Source organism: Leucoraja erinacea, chromosome 15 (genome assembly GCF_028641065.1).
Source record: "Leucoraja erinacea ecotype New England chromosome 15, Leri_hhj_1, whole genome shotgun sequence".
Lineage (NCBI taxonomy): Eukaryota > Metazoa > Chordata > Chondrichthyes > Rajiformes > Rajidae > Leucoraja > Leucoraja erinaceus.
The window spans coordinates 20156513-20175792 of record NC_073391.1 but is presented as its reverse complement, the minus strand read 5'-3'; the positions used below and the strand labels follow the sequence as shown (position 1 = coordinate 20175792).

General features: G+C 40.2%; 1 protein-coding gene across 1 annotated transcript; it reads left to right on the top strand.

The window, feature by feature from the left end:
- Nucleotides 1–724: 724 nt before the first annotated feature.
- bag3 (BCL2 associated athanogene 3) lies at nt 725–17476 on the top strand. Its single transcript, XM_055646836.1, has 4 exons — nt 725–3656; nt 9419–9793; nt 10338–10979; nt 12816–17476. The coding sequence occupies exons 1-4, from the start codon at nt 3477–3479 to the stop codon at nt 13509–13511; spliced, it is 1893 nt and encodes a 630-aa protein (XP_055502811.1). The 5' UTR covers nt 725–3476; the 3' UTR covers nt 13512–17476.
- The last annotated feature ends 1804 nt before the right edge of the window (nt 17477–19280 follow it).

The following is a 19280-nucleotide window of genomic DNA, read 5'->3' as shown; positions in this document are numbered from 1 at the left end:
AGATTCAGGATCCTGTGGATTGGAGAGTAGCTAATGTTATCCCACTTTTTAAGAAAGGAGGGAGAGAAAAAACAGGGATTTATACAATAGTTAGCCTGACATTGGTGGTGGGGAAGATGCTGGAGTCAATTATAAAAGATGAAATACTGGCACATTTGGATAGCAGTAACAGGGTTGGTTCGGGTCAGCATGGATTTACAAAGGGGAAATCATGATTGACTAATCTTCTGGAATTTTTTTGAGGATGTAACTAGGAAAATGAACAAGGGCGAGTCAGTGGATGTAGTGTACCTGGACTTTCAGAAAGCATTTGATAAGGTCCCACATAGGAGATTAGTGGGCAAAATTAGGGCACATGCTATTGGGGGTAGAGTGCTGACATGGATAGAAAATTGGTTGGCAGGCAGGAAACAAAGAGTAGGGATTAACAGGTCCCTTTCTGAATAGCAGGCAGTGACTTGTGGGGTACCGCAAGGCTCGGTGCTGTGACCGCAGCTATTTACAATATACATCAATGATTTAGATGAAGGGATTCAAAGAAACAGTAGCAAATTTACAGATGACACAAAGCTGGGTGGTAGTGTGAACTGTGAGGAGGATGCTATGGGAATGCAGGGTGACTTGGACAGTTTGGGGGAGTGGGCAGATGCATGGCAGATGAAGTTTCATGTGGATAAATGTGAGGTTATCCACTTTGGTAGCAAAAACAGGAAGGCAGATTACTATCTAAATCGTGTCAAGGGAAAAGGAAAAGTACAACGGGACCTGGGGCTCCTTGTTCATCAGTCAATGAAAGTAAGCATGCAGGTACAGCAGGCATTGAAGAAAGTGAATGGCATTTTGGCCCTTTTAACAAGAGGTTGAGTATAGGAGCAAAGAGGCCCTTCTGCAGCTCTATAGGGCCCTAGTGAGACCACACCTGGAGTATTATGTGCAGTTTTGGTCCCTTAATTTGTGGAATGACATTCTTGCTATTGAGGGAGTGCAGCATAGGTTTACAAGGTTAATTCCTGGGATGGCGGGACTGTCATATGCCAAGAGAATGGAGTGGCTGGGCTTGTATACTCCGGAGTTTAGAGGGATGAGAGGATATCTTATTGAAACATATGAGATTATTATGGGTTTGGACACACTAGAGGCAGGAAACATGTTCCCGATGTTGGGGGAGTCCAGAACCAGGGGCCACAGTTTAAGAATAAGGAGGAAGCCATTTAGAACGGAGATAAGGAAACACTTTTTCTCACAGAGAGTTGTGAGTGTGGAATTCTCTGCCTCAGAGGGCAGTGGAGGCAGGTTCTCTGGATACTTTCAAGAGAGAGCTTGATAGGGCTCTTAAAGATAGCGGAGTCAGGGGATATGGGGAGAAGGCAGTAACGGGGTACCAATTAGGGATGATCAGCCATGATCACATTGAATGGTGGTGCTGGCTCGAAAGGCCAAATGGCCTACTCCTGCACCTATTGTCTATTGTCTATTGGATGGGCAAGGTGTGATTAGGGTTAGTCAGCATGGTTTTGTATGTGGGAGGTCGTGCCTCACAAATCTGATTGATTTTTTTGGACGTCACCAAAAAGGTCGATGAGGGCAGAGCTGTAGATGTTGTGTACATGGTAGGCTGCTCTGGAAAGTTAGATCGCATGGGATCCAAGAAGAGATAGCTGAATGGATAGCAAATTGTCTCCATGGAAGGAAGCAGAGTGTGATGATGGAAGGTTGCTTCTTGGACTGGAGGCATGTGACTAATGGTGTGCCTCGGGGTTGGTGCTGAGCTCATTACGTTTTGTCATCTGCATCAATGATTTGGATGAGAACATACAGGACAAGATTAGCAAGTTTGCTGATGATACAAAAGTGAGTAGTTTTGCAGATTGTGAAGATGGTAGTGAAAGATTGCAGCAGGATCTGGATCGATTAGCCAGGCAGGCAGAAGAATGGTTGATGGAATTTAATACAGCGAAGTGTGAGGTGTTGCATTTTGGGATGTCAAACAAGGGCAGGACCTACACAGTAAATGGTTGGGGAGTGTTGTTGAGCAGAGGGTGTATGGTTCCTTGAAGGTCGAGTCGCAGGTAGATAAGGTGGTCAAAAAGGCTTTTGGCATTTTAAATGTTGGTGAGACCGCATTTAGAATATTGTGTTCAATTCTGGGCGCCATGTTATAGGAAAGATATTTTCAAGCTTGAAAGGGTTCAGAAAAGATTTACAAGGATGTTGCCAGAACTAGAGGGTGTGAGCTATAGGGATAGGATGAGTACAAGATACAAGATACAAGATACATTTAATTGGCTGGGTCTCTGTTCCATGGAGCGCCAGAGAATGAGGGAGGATCTTATAGAGGTGTACAAAAGTTTGGAGGGATATGGACCAAGCGCAGGCAAGTGGGACTAGTGCAGCTGGGACATTGTTGGCCGGTGTGGGCAAGTTGGGCCAAAGGGCCTGTTTCCACACTGTATGACTCTCTATCTCAAATAGACATTTTTTTTAAACCCATGATATTTTCAATAATTATTCTTCATGAATTGGATCCACAGCAATCAATCTTTCAGGACCAGAAATAATGTTGAGTAGTTTAGAAGAACTTTAAAAAAAGCCCTTCCTTTAATGTATTCTGCATGGCATAAATTGTTTCCTTTTTCATTGAGTGGTTGAAGATGGTGTTTAAAAGAAACAATTCCATGTTAATCACTTTTGCAAAGATTGCAACAGCAGCACAGAACAGAGTAATACTGAGAGTGACTCTGAATTTCCATGGTTAACTATACTCCAGAAATTCCTATTGGATCCCTCTAGTCTGTACCGGCGAATGCTGAGAATCACTAATCACAAATCTAATTGTAAATTCCAGATCATTGTTGTGTTTTTTTATGTTTCATTGCCTACCCGCTGGAATTTTAAATACAGTTACATCTCCCTTGCACTGTGAGTGTTACTACTGGCATTGGACCCAAGATGTGATTTTGGAAATCCACCTTATATGGATATACCATTCAAATAAAATGACATCCAGTCAAATCCTTTTATCATTGCCTGTCCTTATATCACGGTGAAACTTTGACCGTATTTGGCTGGAATCGCATTTATAGATGCTTTCTTCACTATTATAATCAGAAATCCACTTCATAAATTTAAAGGGGTGTACGATAATTGCTCAGGGCTGTGGAGAAAAAGACGCCCTCTGTCAATAGATTATGACCTAAAGCTCCTCCCTATTTCTACCGAAAGCCAGTACAGTAAATACGATCCACTTCCTCAGCACCTATTCCAGGGTTACTGGCAGACGCAGAGTAATAGTTCATATGTGTTGGTTAATCATCTAACCCGGTCATTTACAGAAGAGCAGGGAAACACCCAGAATCTTCCAGCTCTTGGACACTCTGATTGCTCACTGCTCTCAGATCGTGTTCCAGACACTTTCCAGCCCTGCCCCAGCCTCCCTCGTCAGTCTATATATCACACAGAGGGGAGCGGTGTCAAGAATGGCTCAGTTCACCGTCCCGAGCTTTGCGATGAAGGTTTCTCCCAACACCAAGGCCGACAGCGACTCTCTGCCGCCGGGTTGGGAGGTTAAGATTGACCCACAGACCGGCTGGCCTTTCTTCGTCGACCACAACAACAGGACGACAACGTGGAGCGACCCGAGGCTGGAGCCACAGAAGGTCAGTGCAATGCCCTAGAGCTCCTTGTCGGCGAGTCAAAGCCACCAAGAGTTTCCTCGCTTTTTAATCTGACCAGTTCTATTTGCATATAAATTGTACCAAATAAGTGTTTTGCTAAGTGTTTTTATAGCGCGTTCTGCTGCTCAGTAATGTTTGTGTTATATACAGGCAGCGAGGCCGTGCACCCAGTGCGCAGAGACTGCAGTGCGTGTGTCCATTCCCTCCGTGTGTCACCTCCCTCTGTGCTGCCTGCAAGCAGTGCATAGCAAAGGGTTGCAGGGGGGTTGGTGCTGATATTTTACACATTTTTACAGGCATTGTCACAATCATCCAGTTTCCACGAGAGTAACGATTGACAGTTACAAATCAACACATTTTTCTGACCCCCCTCCCCCTCAAGGTCCTGTAAATGTATGGGAATTAAATTTAAACACAATTAATAAGTCTTTTAAAGTTACCCAGAAACAAGATGGCATCGGTATAGTTTCAGAGATTAAGACTGTGCCTCGGATGACGCACTGCAGTCCAATCTGATGAAGCATCGGCTGGTTAACCTTTAACTTTCACCCTTTAGTAAGGTTTATTTAAAGCTATTACTGTTACGGTGTTAAATATGAGCTTACGTTTTGGGGAAGTTGACCCCGTCAGTGTATAAAATGACAAAACAGAGAACCAATTGCAAGTTCAACCAACCAACCCCCCTCCCTCACTCACTCCCCCCGAATGAGATTGCGTTTGTACAATTTGAGATGAAGTCGAATTCGCCAAGAGTCTGATAGACTCAATGGAGTCGGGCAGCTGGCACCTTGTTTAACTGACCGAGCCAGTTGTCAGGAGAAAGTTTGGAGACATTGGGGAACTGGTGGAGCTTCACAGCTGTCAGATGTTAAAAGTAGTGCTATGTTGGTTGTGACATCCAGCATAGCTCAGAGGCATGCAGTGAAGTGTCTACCATGTGAAGTAAGCGACCAAAAACTGATTGTTTTTTCCAGCGATGCGCTCATAAATTTGAAGTGTCTTTCACACGTACAAGGCAAGCGCTCCAATCTTTGTACCAAACGTGGACAGTGAAAAAAAGTGTCCACAGTTGCAGTAGGAGATAAAGCTGAAATAATTAGAAAAAATAAAAGATCTACAGATTGTATATAGTTTCAAGGACGAGCTTTGTAATTCTTAACTAATCAGGTATTTGATCTTGTTGCTGATTGACATTGTTATCTAAAAACAATTATATAACATTTATGTAATTTTTTTTCGATTTTCATACTAAATGCTTAAAATAAAAACAGACAATGAATGGTTTCTAAATAAAGTTTATAGAAAAACGGTAACTCATTTTATCTATAAATATTCATAACATTTTAAAATAACAAGTTAGGAATAAACTTGTGCTTAGCTGACTGTGCCTTGTATTTCTTGAAGACTTTACACTAAAACACAAGCTACGTTATAATGTTGGCTTTTCAGAAAGCAACCTTTAGGTTGATCCCTAAAATGTGGAGGTTTGTGGGCAAAACTAGAGTAACTCAGCGAGGCAGGCAGCATCTCCATCTGAACAAGGGTCTCGACCCGAAACGTCACCCATTCCATCTCTCCAGAGATGCTGCCTGTCCCGCTGAGTTACTCCAGCTTTTTGTGTCTATCTTCGGTTTAAATCAGCATCTACAGTTCCTTCCAACACAGAGAAAGACAATGCCTGAAAATAAATGGGAAAGAACAGGAGATTGTGAAGGACTGCATTTTCTTTGGGAAAAATTGGCAAAATCTTGATTCAAAGCTGAATGGCCCTCTCTTTTGCTGTATCATTCTACAGTTCTCTATCCTGTGGGCACTGGGAGAGTGGTCAATGCTTGGCCATAAATACTTCATTAAGTTCTACAAGCAGGAGATATTATTCATACACTTCAGGCCAGACACTACCCTCAAGGTGAAAGGGATGACTTCACATTAATATGCTTTTCAATGGCTCTGATGAGAGTGAACTGAACACCAACCAGATAAAGTGTACCTGAGATTTAAGCCTAGACGTTCCTCGGAGTCGTACACTAAGGCAGTGAGACTCTGGTTTGGGGAAATTGGCCTGAAATCTATGCTGGAAATTTTATATTGAACAAATTTCCTTTAACCTATTAGTACTACTTTCAAACAATCTCTTTGAATCATATTTACTTTATAACCCTACCTCTTAAATAATTTTGGTCAAAACTAGACCCCCTTTAATACCTTAATTGACTTAGAAACATAGATAAATAGGTGCAGGAGTAGGCCATTCGGCCCTTCAAGCCAGCACTGCCATTCAATATGATCATGGCTGATCATTTAAAATCAGTACCCCATTCTTGCTTTTTCCCCATATCCCTTGACTCCTTTAGCCCTAAAAGCTAAGACTAACTCTCACTTGAAAACATCCAGTGAATTGGCCTCCACTGCCTTCTGTGGCCGAGAATTCCACAGATTCACAACTCTCTGGGTGAAAGTGTAAAGTTTTCAAGAAAAAATATACAAGGCAAAGTCAGCTAATCACAAGTTTATTCCTAATGCAGTTGTCCCTTGTGGTAATGTTGGAAGTTTGTACTCTGACAACCATTTGGGTGAGAAAAAAAACAGTCATTTTTTTGTATGCTTCTAGTAAATGAATAGATTTGGAGATTCAAGGTTATAAAAACCTTTTAGGCAACAATGTGAACACCTGTGCAGGAACAGTAATCTGACTCCTTTCAAAATGTTGGAGGTGGAAATCTCCCTGTGTTCTAAAAGGTCTGTTGCTGTTCTTCATTCCAAGAGTAACTCAAAGTAAATCGTAATGAATCCATTAAAAATGCAAACCAAATCATTAGAGTTTGTTTCTAGAGGGAAATACATGATTTAAAACATAAAATATTTCTGCTAAACTGGTATAAAACTCTGTCAACCACAACGTGTAGGAAAGAACTGCAGATGCTGGTCTGAAGAAGGGTCTCGCCCTGAAACGTCTTTCCAGAGATGCTGCCTGTCCCCGTTGAGTTACTCCAGTATTTTGGTTTCCTTCTAAGTCAACCACATTTGGTATCTGCAATTCTGGATGCTATTATATAGAAATTATATAGAGGTACTGGAGGTTGTAAAAAGATTGGTCAGGATGATCCTGGAAATGGAAAGTGACATTCTTTAGGAAATATGAATAAGATGGGTCAGCCTTCTCTGGAAAAGAGAAGGCAATAATTCGACTTTATAGAGACATCTGAGATTGTAGGCACAAGTCTTTGAGAAAGACCCGAGACTACGACATGCTGTAGTAACTCAACGGGTCAGGCAACATCTCTGGAGAGAAGGAACTTCATCTAATGGGTCCGAAATGTCACTTATTCCTTCTCTCCAGAGATGCTGCCTGCCCCGCTGAGTCAATCCAGCATTTTGTGTCTCTTTGGTGTAAACCAGCATTTGCAGTTCCATCTTACACAAGTGAAAAGGGAAATACAGAAGAAATTTCTGTACCAAGGATTTGCAATTTGCTTGCGAAGGGCGTAGTTCAGGTGCAAGATGTCGGCACATTTAAGGGTAGATTAGATAAGCATATGAAGGAAGAGGAAATATAAGGCTTTGCTGATATAATTGTGAGAAAAGATGTGGGAGTGTATGTGGGGCGGGGAAGCTTCAACTAGGGCATAGATGTCACCAGAGACTGGTTGAGCTAAACGACCTGTGCTTGTGCTGTATGTTCCAATTAATTCTATGTGGCATTTCCTTCATGGAAATTAAATTGGAGCTGAGCACATTTGGACAGTCTAGTAAAATAAACAATGTTCAGATGAGAAACCTGAGAGCTAGTTTGTCCAGTTATTGGTTCAGTTGTGATTTGTACAGCAAGATATAACTCATAGGAATATGCAGATTTTAACAACAACATCAAATCATATTTTAAACATAAAAATATTTCACAGAGTTTCTCAAGTAAAGAGAATAAACATATATTAAGAATTATGAAGCCCGGAGGGACGGAGCAAAAAACCTTTCCAGAAAACGAGTTTTGAGGAAAGTTTTGGGGCCAAGTGTATAAGTGAAATGTTTTGGAAAGGAAGATGGAGGAGCTAAGACCTACGTACATCACTCTTTGTCATGTGGTGGTGATGACATCTGGGAGGTGTGTAGGTGGGGTATCGTATAGGTGATAAGGAGATGGTAGAAGCTGTAAAAAATAGATTGCGTGAAGAGCACATGAATAGGAGGAAGCCCTACACACCACTCAGTGTTGGCTCAACTGCATCTCATGTCTGTTTACATGCTTTGTTTCTACCACTTGACTCTCTTCCATATTCCATCTGATATAAAAGTGAGCTTTCTTTGCTGGCACCAGTTCCAGATTTTCAATCCCCTCTGTGCCTTCAGCCAGTGTGCTTCCTGGTTCCTTTCCTAAACAGCCTATACCCTAACTTTTAGATTGTGTTCCTTGTTATGAGCTCTCCTATTAAAGACATACCTTTCACATACTTTATTGCATATGCAGATGAGATCATCCCTCATCCTTCGAAATTCAAGGAAATGTAGAACCAGTTTATCCTCATAACTTAATTCTCTAAAGCCTGGTCTTTAACTGGTGAATCTGTGATCCATCCAAAACAGGGTGGTGCACTACAAATGGGATCTAACCAAGATTTCTCCAGCTGTACTTCCAACCCATTGTGGAATTATTTGTACATTGGACCACAATTTGACATCACTTCTGAGGAATGAGTGAATCTTAAAGAAAGAATTTCATTCAGGACATCCGTGCTCTTGTCATTAATATTCAACATAGGAACAGCAGTGAAAATCCTCAGAGGTGTATGATGTGATGCTTCAGAAATGTTGACTTGCCTTGCCAGTTTCCAACAGTATGCCTTCATGGTCCAGTGCAAAATCGTAGCTGATCTGTCTACCAGCATTTAGTTTGTTAATTTACGAGGAAAAGGCAATAAACTTCTTAATGGGCATTTTTTTTTAAATCCAATTAGTTTTGACAAGGAATTGTACCATTATTTATCTATACATTTGTAGTTTTGGTTTGCTAAATTATGAAAAGCTCATCATATCTAATGATTATAAACCTAGAGATAAACTGTACAATTTACTTGAAGAAGGGTCTCAACCTGAAATGTCATCCATTCCTTCTCTACTGAGATGCTGCCTGTCCCGCTGAGTTACTGCAGCATTTTGTGTCTATCGTCTGTACAATTTATAATTTCAACTCTTGAGAAATCATTAGCTTTTCAAATAAATATCATGAACTGCAAAGCATCTCCTTGACCTGTTAATTTTGCACATGGTTATCACACAATTCCCACAAGACGTTAATTCTGACTTAGCTTCACTATTTCAATTAGAAACACAACCAGCTACGAGTATTCAGCAGGTCAAGCATTGTCTTTGGAGATACAGAATTAACATTTCACCTGCTATTCATTGTGATAAAAGAATCAAGTCTTTCCAGCATCTTCTGCTTTTATTTAAGTTTTCTTGAATTTGTGCATTTTGCTATTTAAAATTATTATTAAATATGCCTGTAGGTAATGCATTAAAACAGGCAGGAATCAGCAATTCATATTAATGGTAAATGAGAAGAATTTTTCAAAATGATTCTCAGATATTTTGTTTTTATATTATTAAAATTTAAATGTTTAGATTAGTCCAATTTTTGGGGTAGTTGGTTGGTTATTTGTACTTTCAAAATGGTAATACTTTCATGTAAGCTCAACAAATAATTAAATATGAATATTAATTCTGTTCTGTGCATTTTCTATTTTTAGGAAAGACAAAGTTTTTCCAATGGCCCTCATCCATCAGGCTATCCGCAACCATCGCAGGATCCCTCCAAATCGTGGCACGGCAAGGAATATGTGTCTTCTGGGCCTCAGCTTCGTCCGGGTTACATTCCCATCCCAGTGATCCACGAGGGTATACCCGAACATTATTTACAGAAAGTGCACTACGCACCTCAGCAGCCTGACCTGCAGAGGCTTAAAAGTGAAGTGCGGCCACACTCCCCGTTGCGAGCACAGTCTCCATCCAGGTTGCCAGCGAGAGCTGACTCACCAGTTGGGTCTCCATTAGAAGCCACACAAGCAGATAAACAAAGTGGACGAGCATCAGCAGCTGCCGCTAATCAGCCTCAAGGGTCAGAGGTAATTTGTCTCTTTAGCTCAAGATTTCATTTTGTCGTCAGGCTACTGTCAAATACTTGGCAAGCTCTATCAGAAACCCAAGATAAATTAAGTTGCCAGTCACTTAAAGCCACCGTTGGCAAAATGATCTCAAAACTGGCTAATCATTCACAAGAAGATTTATTTTAATTTAAACTCCTAGTGAAGATTCCCTTTAACAATATTACTAGGCAGATTATAAAGATGTCACCTGTTCCTTTCCAGAAAGTTAATTGTGGATTTATTTTTAGACTGTCATGTTTGGGAGTCTAAAAATAGCGAACCCATGATGGGATATTCTTGTCCATCTTCTATTACTCTGGCACACTATGCTCCATTAGAAGTTTTACATTTGCCTTTTGAACTTTGGAAATTGTATTCTGAGTTATAGGCATCAAAAAGTCTTTGTAATGAGATTAGTATGATTTTGCCAAATTCTCTTCTCAGTTCTATTTACATAATGACTATAATATATAATGAACCAAAAAGTATCTTTAATAACATTGTCTATTATCTTTTCTTTCAGAATTCATTGTTCCAAACTAGCCCCCAAACATTTTCATCGCAGCCACATAGTCGATCAAAATTGGGAAATTCCCAAAGGCCTTCGGGTTATATTTCTATACCCGTGATTCATGAAGGGATTGGAGGAAAGCCAACTCAACAAGTGTATCCCCCTGCTCATCATGCACAGTATGCAAGCCAGCAAAGCCAGCACCCAGTGCAACAAGCTCAGTACCCAACACAGCAAGCCCAGCACCCAGTGCAACAAGCTCAGTACCCAACACAGCAAACCCAGCACCCAGTGCAACAAGCCCAATACCCAACACAGCAAACCCGTCACCCCGTACACCAGGCAGACTACCCCCCTGTACAGCAAGTGCATCACCCTGTGCACCAAGCGCAGTACCCAAGCCAGCAGGTCTATCATCCCGCCCAGCAAGTACAATATCCTTCCCAGCCAACAGAGTACACAGTCCAGCAGCAGCACCCGGCTGCCTACAGAGTTTCTCCTGATGACTGGGGAACAACCAGAGCTGGTGCACATTCACCACTAAGAAAGACTCAAAAGGAAGCATCAAGCCGTGAGAGCTCTCCAGCTCGGATGCCGACCCAGGTCCGATCACAGTCACCTATTTACACCAGCACAGGGGTGGACAGACCACAGGTACATCAGCTTGTTTCAGACACATTTCAAATTGTTTATGACCATAAGAAGCAATGATAACGTGTATCTTTAAAATGGGAAGATGTGCTAACCGGCTTGCACATGGTACTTGTAAATCATAGTCTTCAGAGCAAACTGGAAAGTGTCAGTTGACTGTGTTAAAGTTGGGGTCCAAAGCAGGAAGGGGTGATCATAGCCTCACTGAGACATTAAAGGGAGCCAAAGATAGACATAAAACGCTGGAGTAACTCAGTGGGCTAGCATCTCTGGAGAAAATGGATAGGTGATTTTCCAGGTCAGGACCCTTCTTCAGACTGCTTGTAGGGTGCGGGTAGGGGGACGGGACGCAAAGCAAGAAAAGACCAGGACAAAACCAGGGTAGGCAACAGATTACCTCATGTTTAGGAAGGAACTGCAGATGCTGGTTTAAATCGAAGATAGACACAAATGCTGGAGTAACTCAGAGGGACAGGCAGCATCTCTGGAGAGAAGGAATGGGTGACGTTTCGGGTCGAGACGCTTCTTTTAGACTGAAAAAGGGTCTCGACCCGAAAACGTCACACATTCCTTCTCTCCAGAGATGCTGCCTGTTACTCCAGTTGCTCCAGCATTTTGTGTCTAACAGATTACCTCAGGCAGGTAGATTCCCAGATAGGCTGTCTGTTGGCTCGGGACAGTGTGATCCCAGGAGGGATACATCGTCGCAAACTGTGGAACTGGTTTTCGACTTTTAAGTGAAGGAAGGGAGGAAAAGGTAGGGGGAAGTGTTTGTAGAAGTTACCATTTTGTGTCTTTCTTTGGTATAAACCAGTATCAGCAGTTCCTTTTAATTACATTAGGAGCTGTATTGAAGATGGCAACAGTATATTGGCTGCACCATGTTCACACAGTCTCCAGCAGAGACTGCTGAAATCAATAATATTGACTGGTGCAGATTTGAAATGATGCAAAGAAAACTAGGTTTACACCATTCTCCAAAAGCTGATATTTTATACCACTGACTGTAATTATTAAACTCGCATTGGAAAGTAAGAAAATTAATTTGTCCATTTCCATATAAGTTCAGGGAGGAGAATTAGGCCATTAAGCCCAACAAGTTTACCCTGCCATTCAATCAGGGCTGATCTATATTTCCCTCTCAACCCCATTCTCCTGCCTTCGCCCCATAGTCCCTGACACCCGTTCTAATCAAGAATCTCCGCCTTAAAAATATCCATGACTTGGCCTTCACAGCCATCTGTGGCAACGAATTCCACAGATTAACCACCCTCTGACTGAAGAAATTTGTTGACACATCATGGTGAAGCTTTTAAAGCATTTGACACCTCAAATTTCTCTTATAGCAAGATTGCAAATAAAGTCCTTCGCCTGGGGCCCGTGTCAGAGATAGCTGTAAGTTAGAAACAAGAAAAAAAGACAGTTCAAAATGCCTTCGGTCAGATGCAAAGGAATTGTAAAATTTAGCGGGAAAGTCAATGAAGCAAATGGAAATTATTCCAGAGATAGAGTCTGGATATTCAGCATCCTTTTCTTATCTGGAAGGTAAATGGGAAGGAGTGCACCAAAAGAACGAAAGATGTTGATTTATTTTGCCCACTGTATTTAAACTGTGATACATTTGAGGCACAGAAATTCAAAACCTAAGGCATAATAATTAATTCGTAGGTCGCATTCATTTGAGTAGTGTCCCCAAATTAGAGTCTAGCTTCACTTGAAGTAAAAACATAGAAATGGATGCATTAGAATGTAAAAGTGCTGCATGTGTTGAGCTAATTGCCTCTGTCATTTCTATTGTCCTCCACCTGTCCTTACCCCCTACCCCACCATCCATTATAGGTTGCCCAGCAACGGGTAGAGCATCAAGAGACACCCAAAATGCAACAGGAGAGCAAGCCTACTTCCTCAGGCCCCGAGCGTCCGGCAGCATATATCCCAATTCATGTCACCAGGCAGCAACCCCATAAAGCTCAGCCTAAGCCTGAGAAAGCTGAGAGGAGTACCCCATCACCCGCATCAGGCAGTGCCCAGCCGGAAGAGAGTGTGCCTGAGAAAAAGCCTGTTGCTCCCGATGCTGTTCAGAAACATCCTGGCCTGATAAAGGTAGAGAAAATCCTTAAGAGAGTTCATAGGCTTGAGGAAGACGTCAGTTTATTCGAAGGAAGAGGAACAGATAAACACTACTTGTTGATTGAAGAAATGCTGACCAAGGAGCTTCTGGCCCTTGACTCTGTGGATCCTGAGGGCCGGATTGACGTGCGTCAAGCCAGAAGAGATGGCGTGAAGAAGGTTCAAAACCTTCTAGAAAGGTTGGAGCAAAAAGCCAGTATGGGCCCAGAAGACAAAAGCTTTTCTGAGCCTCAGCCAGCAAACACTGAAGGAACAACTCAGATGGATTCTATAGCAGAAAATAAAAGCCACACTACAACCTCCACACAAGAAGCAGAAATGGAAACTGACCAAAGTAAAATCAGCCCAAGGAAACCAAGCGATGCTTGCAACATTAAAGATATTTCAGATAAAAATGAACATTAATCCTTCAAGGTCAAAAGTGGACAGTGTTGTGATGCTTTAAGAATGCATGCCACCAGGAAACCTTCTCATAGTTTGCTGCCCCGGTGTTATTTTCTGCCATCAATATGGGGAGGGAAAATGTGATAACAGAACTTTATCTGTTGAGCCTTGGAGGGCATCACTTACTTGGAACTAACGTAAAAAAAAATCATCCATGGTTTGTTAACGAACTGTTAATCACATGTTAAGCACGCCTCTGATTTGCAATGTTTCCTATGTACCATCTCCTTTAAGATTAACATAGCCAAAATAACATATGTATGCCACATGGTGAGTGAGAAATCTTTATGAATTACAGAGTTACAACTAAGTTATACACATTATATTTTGCCTGTGAAGTAAAGTGTCAGTTTGTCACTGTTGGACACTTTATGAAAAAATGTTTTAAGAGATTGATGAGAATTTGAGTAGAGCCATATAGATAAAAGTTTCTATATTGTGTAAAGGAAGCAATAAATTTGCATTGCATTTGCATCGTGCAATAATTCTGTTTTATAAATAATCAGAAATCAATACCAGCTAATATATTTTGCTTCCAGAGAGTAATTTGCTTTCCAAATATAGTGGGTTTTAATGTACAAGAAATATAGTACTCATTTTTTTGAAGACTATTTAACTATGCTGCATTTCAATCTTTCCTGTGAACAGGTGCTTGAACAAGCTCATTTGATAATCTATTTTGTTTTGAAATGCCATTGTGTGTCTGACATTTGTGGAACTGGCAGGGGTGCAGGTCAGGTAGATTTGTATCATTAAAGACAAATATTGAGAGGACTTTAATGTCATTAACATGCTTGAAAGAGTTGCATGTTAAAAGGGGGTTTTGTTAAGAAGTCTTTAAAAGTGTTACTTGAAGCTCATAGGTTACAGTAGTGTGAAGTAGGACAAGAATCAGAGAGAACATATATTTTTAGATAATTGCACAATTTTAGTCATATTTAAAGATAAAATATGTGACATTAATACATACATTTATGCAGACCTAAAAGTAAGAACCGTTATAACATTGCATTCTATACCCAGTTTCATTATGCACATCTACAGTTCACACTTAAGAAATATTTTATTGGCTAACAATTGCTGATTAGATTAATGTAACCAAAGATAGTGATCCAGAAATAAAATGTCTAATAAATTATGGTGTGATGATATTGAAGCTGGAACGGTTTTGAAAGCATTTAGGTTGGCAGTTAAGAGTCTGAGACAATTCTTCTTACATATCGCTCCGGTGTTGCTGGCTGTAATTTTAAATATGAGCCACAAGAACTTCATTTGTCTGAAGAAGGGTCCCGATCGGAAACATTGCATATCTGTATCCTCCAGAGATACTGCCTGACCCGCTGAGTTCCTCCAGCACCTTTCTGATTCACCAAGCACACCAGTAAAAAGACTGTGGTGCCTCAAATGTTCAAACGAGGCTTTGATTAGGTATTTGGGATCCAATCTGCAGTTTCAATTTGGGAATGCCAAGGGAACTGTGGTTGCTGGAGCTGAAGCCAAAGCCATTTCTTCGTGAGCCAGAACAGTATAAACAAAGTGAAAATGCTTCAAAAGAATTCAGAAGCTACAAGGAGATGTAAAATTGAGGAAAATCGTGAATTGAAATGAAAAGTTTGGATTTCCTCTACTCCTCACCAAACCTCTCCCCCCCCCCCATCCATCCCCTTGGACATTAGGTGGCTACCTCCAACGAGCATGATCTTAACAGGCGGGTAGCTATGTCCCGCCAAATTCCAGGCTGTTTTGTTCATACTGTTGGCAAGCAGCTAGCATGTGAGTTCCAGCCGTTAAAAATCAACCGATGATCAGCCAGCGGGAAGCTTTGCTGCATTCCCAGTCGGAATGAGATGTCTTGTAGGTGGCAGGAACCCTTTTAATCTGGCCACTCCCAGCAGACCAGAGCAAATACATCTACTTGTTATAAGGAGGTGCTTCGTTTAGAAGTGTACAATCATTTAAAATATAGTATATATTATGCTGAATTAAAATGCTTTGGCAAGAATGGCTTATATATACATTTTCAAACACATTTTATAAATCACATCAGCATGCATGATCATGCTGTTAGCAGGTGACAACATTTTAATGCATTTGACACATGGCTTTTACTCCCATTGCAGACAGAAAGATCTTGCCAAAAAAGCTCTATATGGAGACAAGGCCTATATTTTTTAAGAAAGCAGCTCTCTTGGAAAACACAGCACACTAATCTTCCTACTTACTCTTTGTACCCACTGACTGAACCTGTGCCAAGCGCATGACCATTTATACTTCACTGCGGAAAGTCCAAACCTTCCATATCTACTAGACTCACAAGACCAGACTGGAAAAAGATATGATTGGTCACAATTGATCTTTTCTGTCTGGTTTGATGCAATGGATACTGGTTTTTCTCAAGCAACAAAATAAACTGAACAGATAAATAGATGATCACATTTAAATCTACTCATGTGTCATTTCACTTCTAAATAATGTATGACAACCTGAATGCTTGGAGATATTTGGCAGATGTGATAATGGATGGCATAAATGCATGTTTTTACGTGTATGAATGAATGCCTTAAGGAAAAAAGAGCACAAGCCAACATTCAGCATGTTGCCCCGTCTCCTAACTTTAGTTTCTTTCAACCACGATACATATTAATTATCATTTAATAAACTGAAAATTAGAAAGATCGATTTTCCTCAGGCAAAATCAAAGGTCAATCAATGATGGTAAATACTTTGTAATTTTGAAGGAAATCGGAACTAATAAAAATATGTTTCATTTAGTTTAGTTTATTATTGTCACGTGCTCTGAGGTACACTGAAAAGCTTTTTTTTGCATGGTATCAGTTAATGAAATGACTGTACATAAATAAATTCAAGCCATTAACAGTGCACAGATAAAGGATACAAGGTACAACATTTGATGCACTATATATTAAAGTCCGATAAAGGTCAATTGAAGATAGTTCAAAGGTTTCCAATGAGGTGGATGGGATGTTAGGATGCATTCTAGCAAATGAGAGGACCGTTCAGTTGCCCGATAACTGGGAAAAAACACCCTGAAACTGGAGGAACACATTTTCAAACTTATGTACCTCTTGCCTGAAGGGTGAGGGGAGATGAGAGAATGACTGGAGTGAGACTGGTTCTTGATTATGTTAAACAGGTTACGTATTGATGAACATGATGTGGCTCTTCAAGAAAAAATAAAATGATGCCTTAATGTATGCCAAAAATATTTATACCTCCAATCCAAATCATTGATAGTATGCTAATAGTGTTAACACTTTATTAGATCGAAAGAAAAAATGGTAAGCCTTACATTTAAACCATACATTTCACATCATCAGTACTGTATATTCCAAAATGTTGCTCAGTCAAGATTAAATATTTCTGAGGAGGAATCTCCTTTGTAATCAGCAAATTATCTTATTTTAGTTGTGTTGAAGAGTGAGTATTGGCAAAGACACAGGAAGAAACTTCCTTGATTTGATCAAGATAACAGCATTCTTATGTCCACTTCTGGAGATAAGGCTGTGGTTTACAGCCTAAGCAGTAAGATGACAATTCCAAGCACACGGTACCCTCATTTGCCGGGGCTATTATTTACAAATATTTTTTGGTTGATCTAACATTTTGATGTTTCAATTTCCAGTATCTATGATGCTATTTATATTAGTTTTATAGTGTTTCAACCTCCAGGCCAAATTCTGTTCTCAAAATCTAAGCAATTAAGTTGTTGCAGCAATATGAGATTGCAGATCTCACAGTTTCTCTTGCTGTAATGTTAAAAATAACCATGCACTAGAAAATCTTTTTTGTACTATGCTTGTCAAATGGTTTCACTCGCACTTTGCTGACTGAATGCAAAGATCAGCATGTTGTTTCATTTCTGTGCAGAAACTGTCTCATTCGAAAATAAAGAATAATTCATAACACATTTATAAATGAGTGACCTGTTCTTTTGGAATGAGTTTCAAGTTACCCAAGCATAAACGCGCATTGGACAAGCTGACCTCAGTTTTCTATGTACACGCAAAATGCAAAAGTATAGCCATTGTCACCCAGTTGGAGGATTCATGCATAATTTGATTATTACTGTTAAACGTTGAAATAAATGGGGAATGTGTCTATCTGTGAGGATGATCATGGCCATGACAACAGAACGTTGTGACTGCAGTTCTGCTGTGTTTTGAAAGATTATCATCTGAATGATGTGGATGGTATTATAAATAGTTTTACACTTGGCACTTGCCTTATTTATTTTCCATTAACACTGTTTACAAGTTAGATGTGAAATTCATAAGTACTATGTTATTTTGGAACTGTGAGGAAAATTTATTCCCCAGTTTATAGGGATGATCCCGTCAGATATCTATGAGTGTGTATCATGTTTATCAAGGTTAATATTAATGCACTTTCTCTTTACTCAAATAACACCAAAGAACGGTTTCACCTCCTTCTTGTGGTTTCCACGTGTAATACTGCAATATTACGTAAAGTAACTGGTATGATGTACAAATGTAATAAAGCCATGTTGACTGGAATGCACGGTGTGAGTTATTTTTGGACACACAGATCTAATGGAAAGTGCTGGAACATTCATGGAGTCTCTGTAACAAATGTCTCCTCCAAATCAGTGCTTCGAGAACTGGGAATGGTTTCTCAAATGGTACGTAAATAATAAATGGTAAAATTAAATCTAGTGTATTCAAAATTTTAAACATTTATATGGCTTGCATTCTTGCAGTATTAGTAGATGCAAAAATCTAGCAGAAATTGTCTTATAGTACAGTTATATAAAAGTGCAAGGGTTTCCATGGGTTATATCTAATGTTATTTGGCTTTGGGTTCAAGAATGATTGTCCTGTGATTTACAAAAAGTAATATGGGACAGAAAATAAAACAGCAGAGAAAAATATTATTTTGTAAAGAATTTGCTGTTCCATAAATAATTGCTGGATCATAATCTTTTATAGATAGAATAATTTTGAGCAGATTTCACACACTGCCAGATAGAAATTAATCAGTGGCCGGAAAAATGTTTCCCTGTCAGCATGGATTGACTCAGTGTCTCCTTTCATCCTTGGCAAACAGCAGCTTTGGTAAATGTCTGTCAGCAAGCCACTAAAAGCCCTTAGAACTGGGGAATGGCACAAGATTGAAAATAAGACATAAAAGCAGAATTCAGCCCATTCGATATTGACTGATCCATTTTAGTTAAGTTTGTTATTATTGTCACGTGCTCTGTGAAAAGCTTTTTTGTTGCGTGTTATTTAGTCAGCGAAAGGACTATACATGATTACAATCAAGCCATCTACAACGTACAGATACAGGTTCAAGGGAATAACATTTAGTGCATGATAAAATCCAGTAAAAGTTTGATTAAACACAGACTGTGGGTTTCCAATGAAGTAGGTGCTAGATCAGGACCGCTGTTTTGTTCAATCCTTCTTCTCAGAACATGGAGAGAAATTAAAAAAGTTGGTTTTAGGTAGTACAGGAAGTTGTGAAGGGGAAAACACAAAATACTAGAGGAACTCAATGGGTCAGGCAGCATCTGAGGAGGGAACGGACAGGCAACATTTCAGGTCGGGACCCTTCTTCAGACTGAGGTATGAAGTTGTGCTACTTGTCTTCTAGTTGCCCACTAAATACTTCAGAAAAAGTCAAAAAGTTCATTTGAAATGTGAGTTAGGTCTTGACTTGAAAAGGTGTCTGTCCATTACCTCCACAGATGCT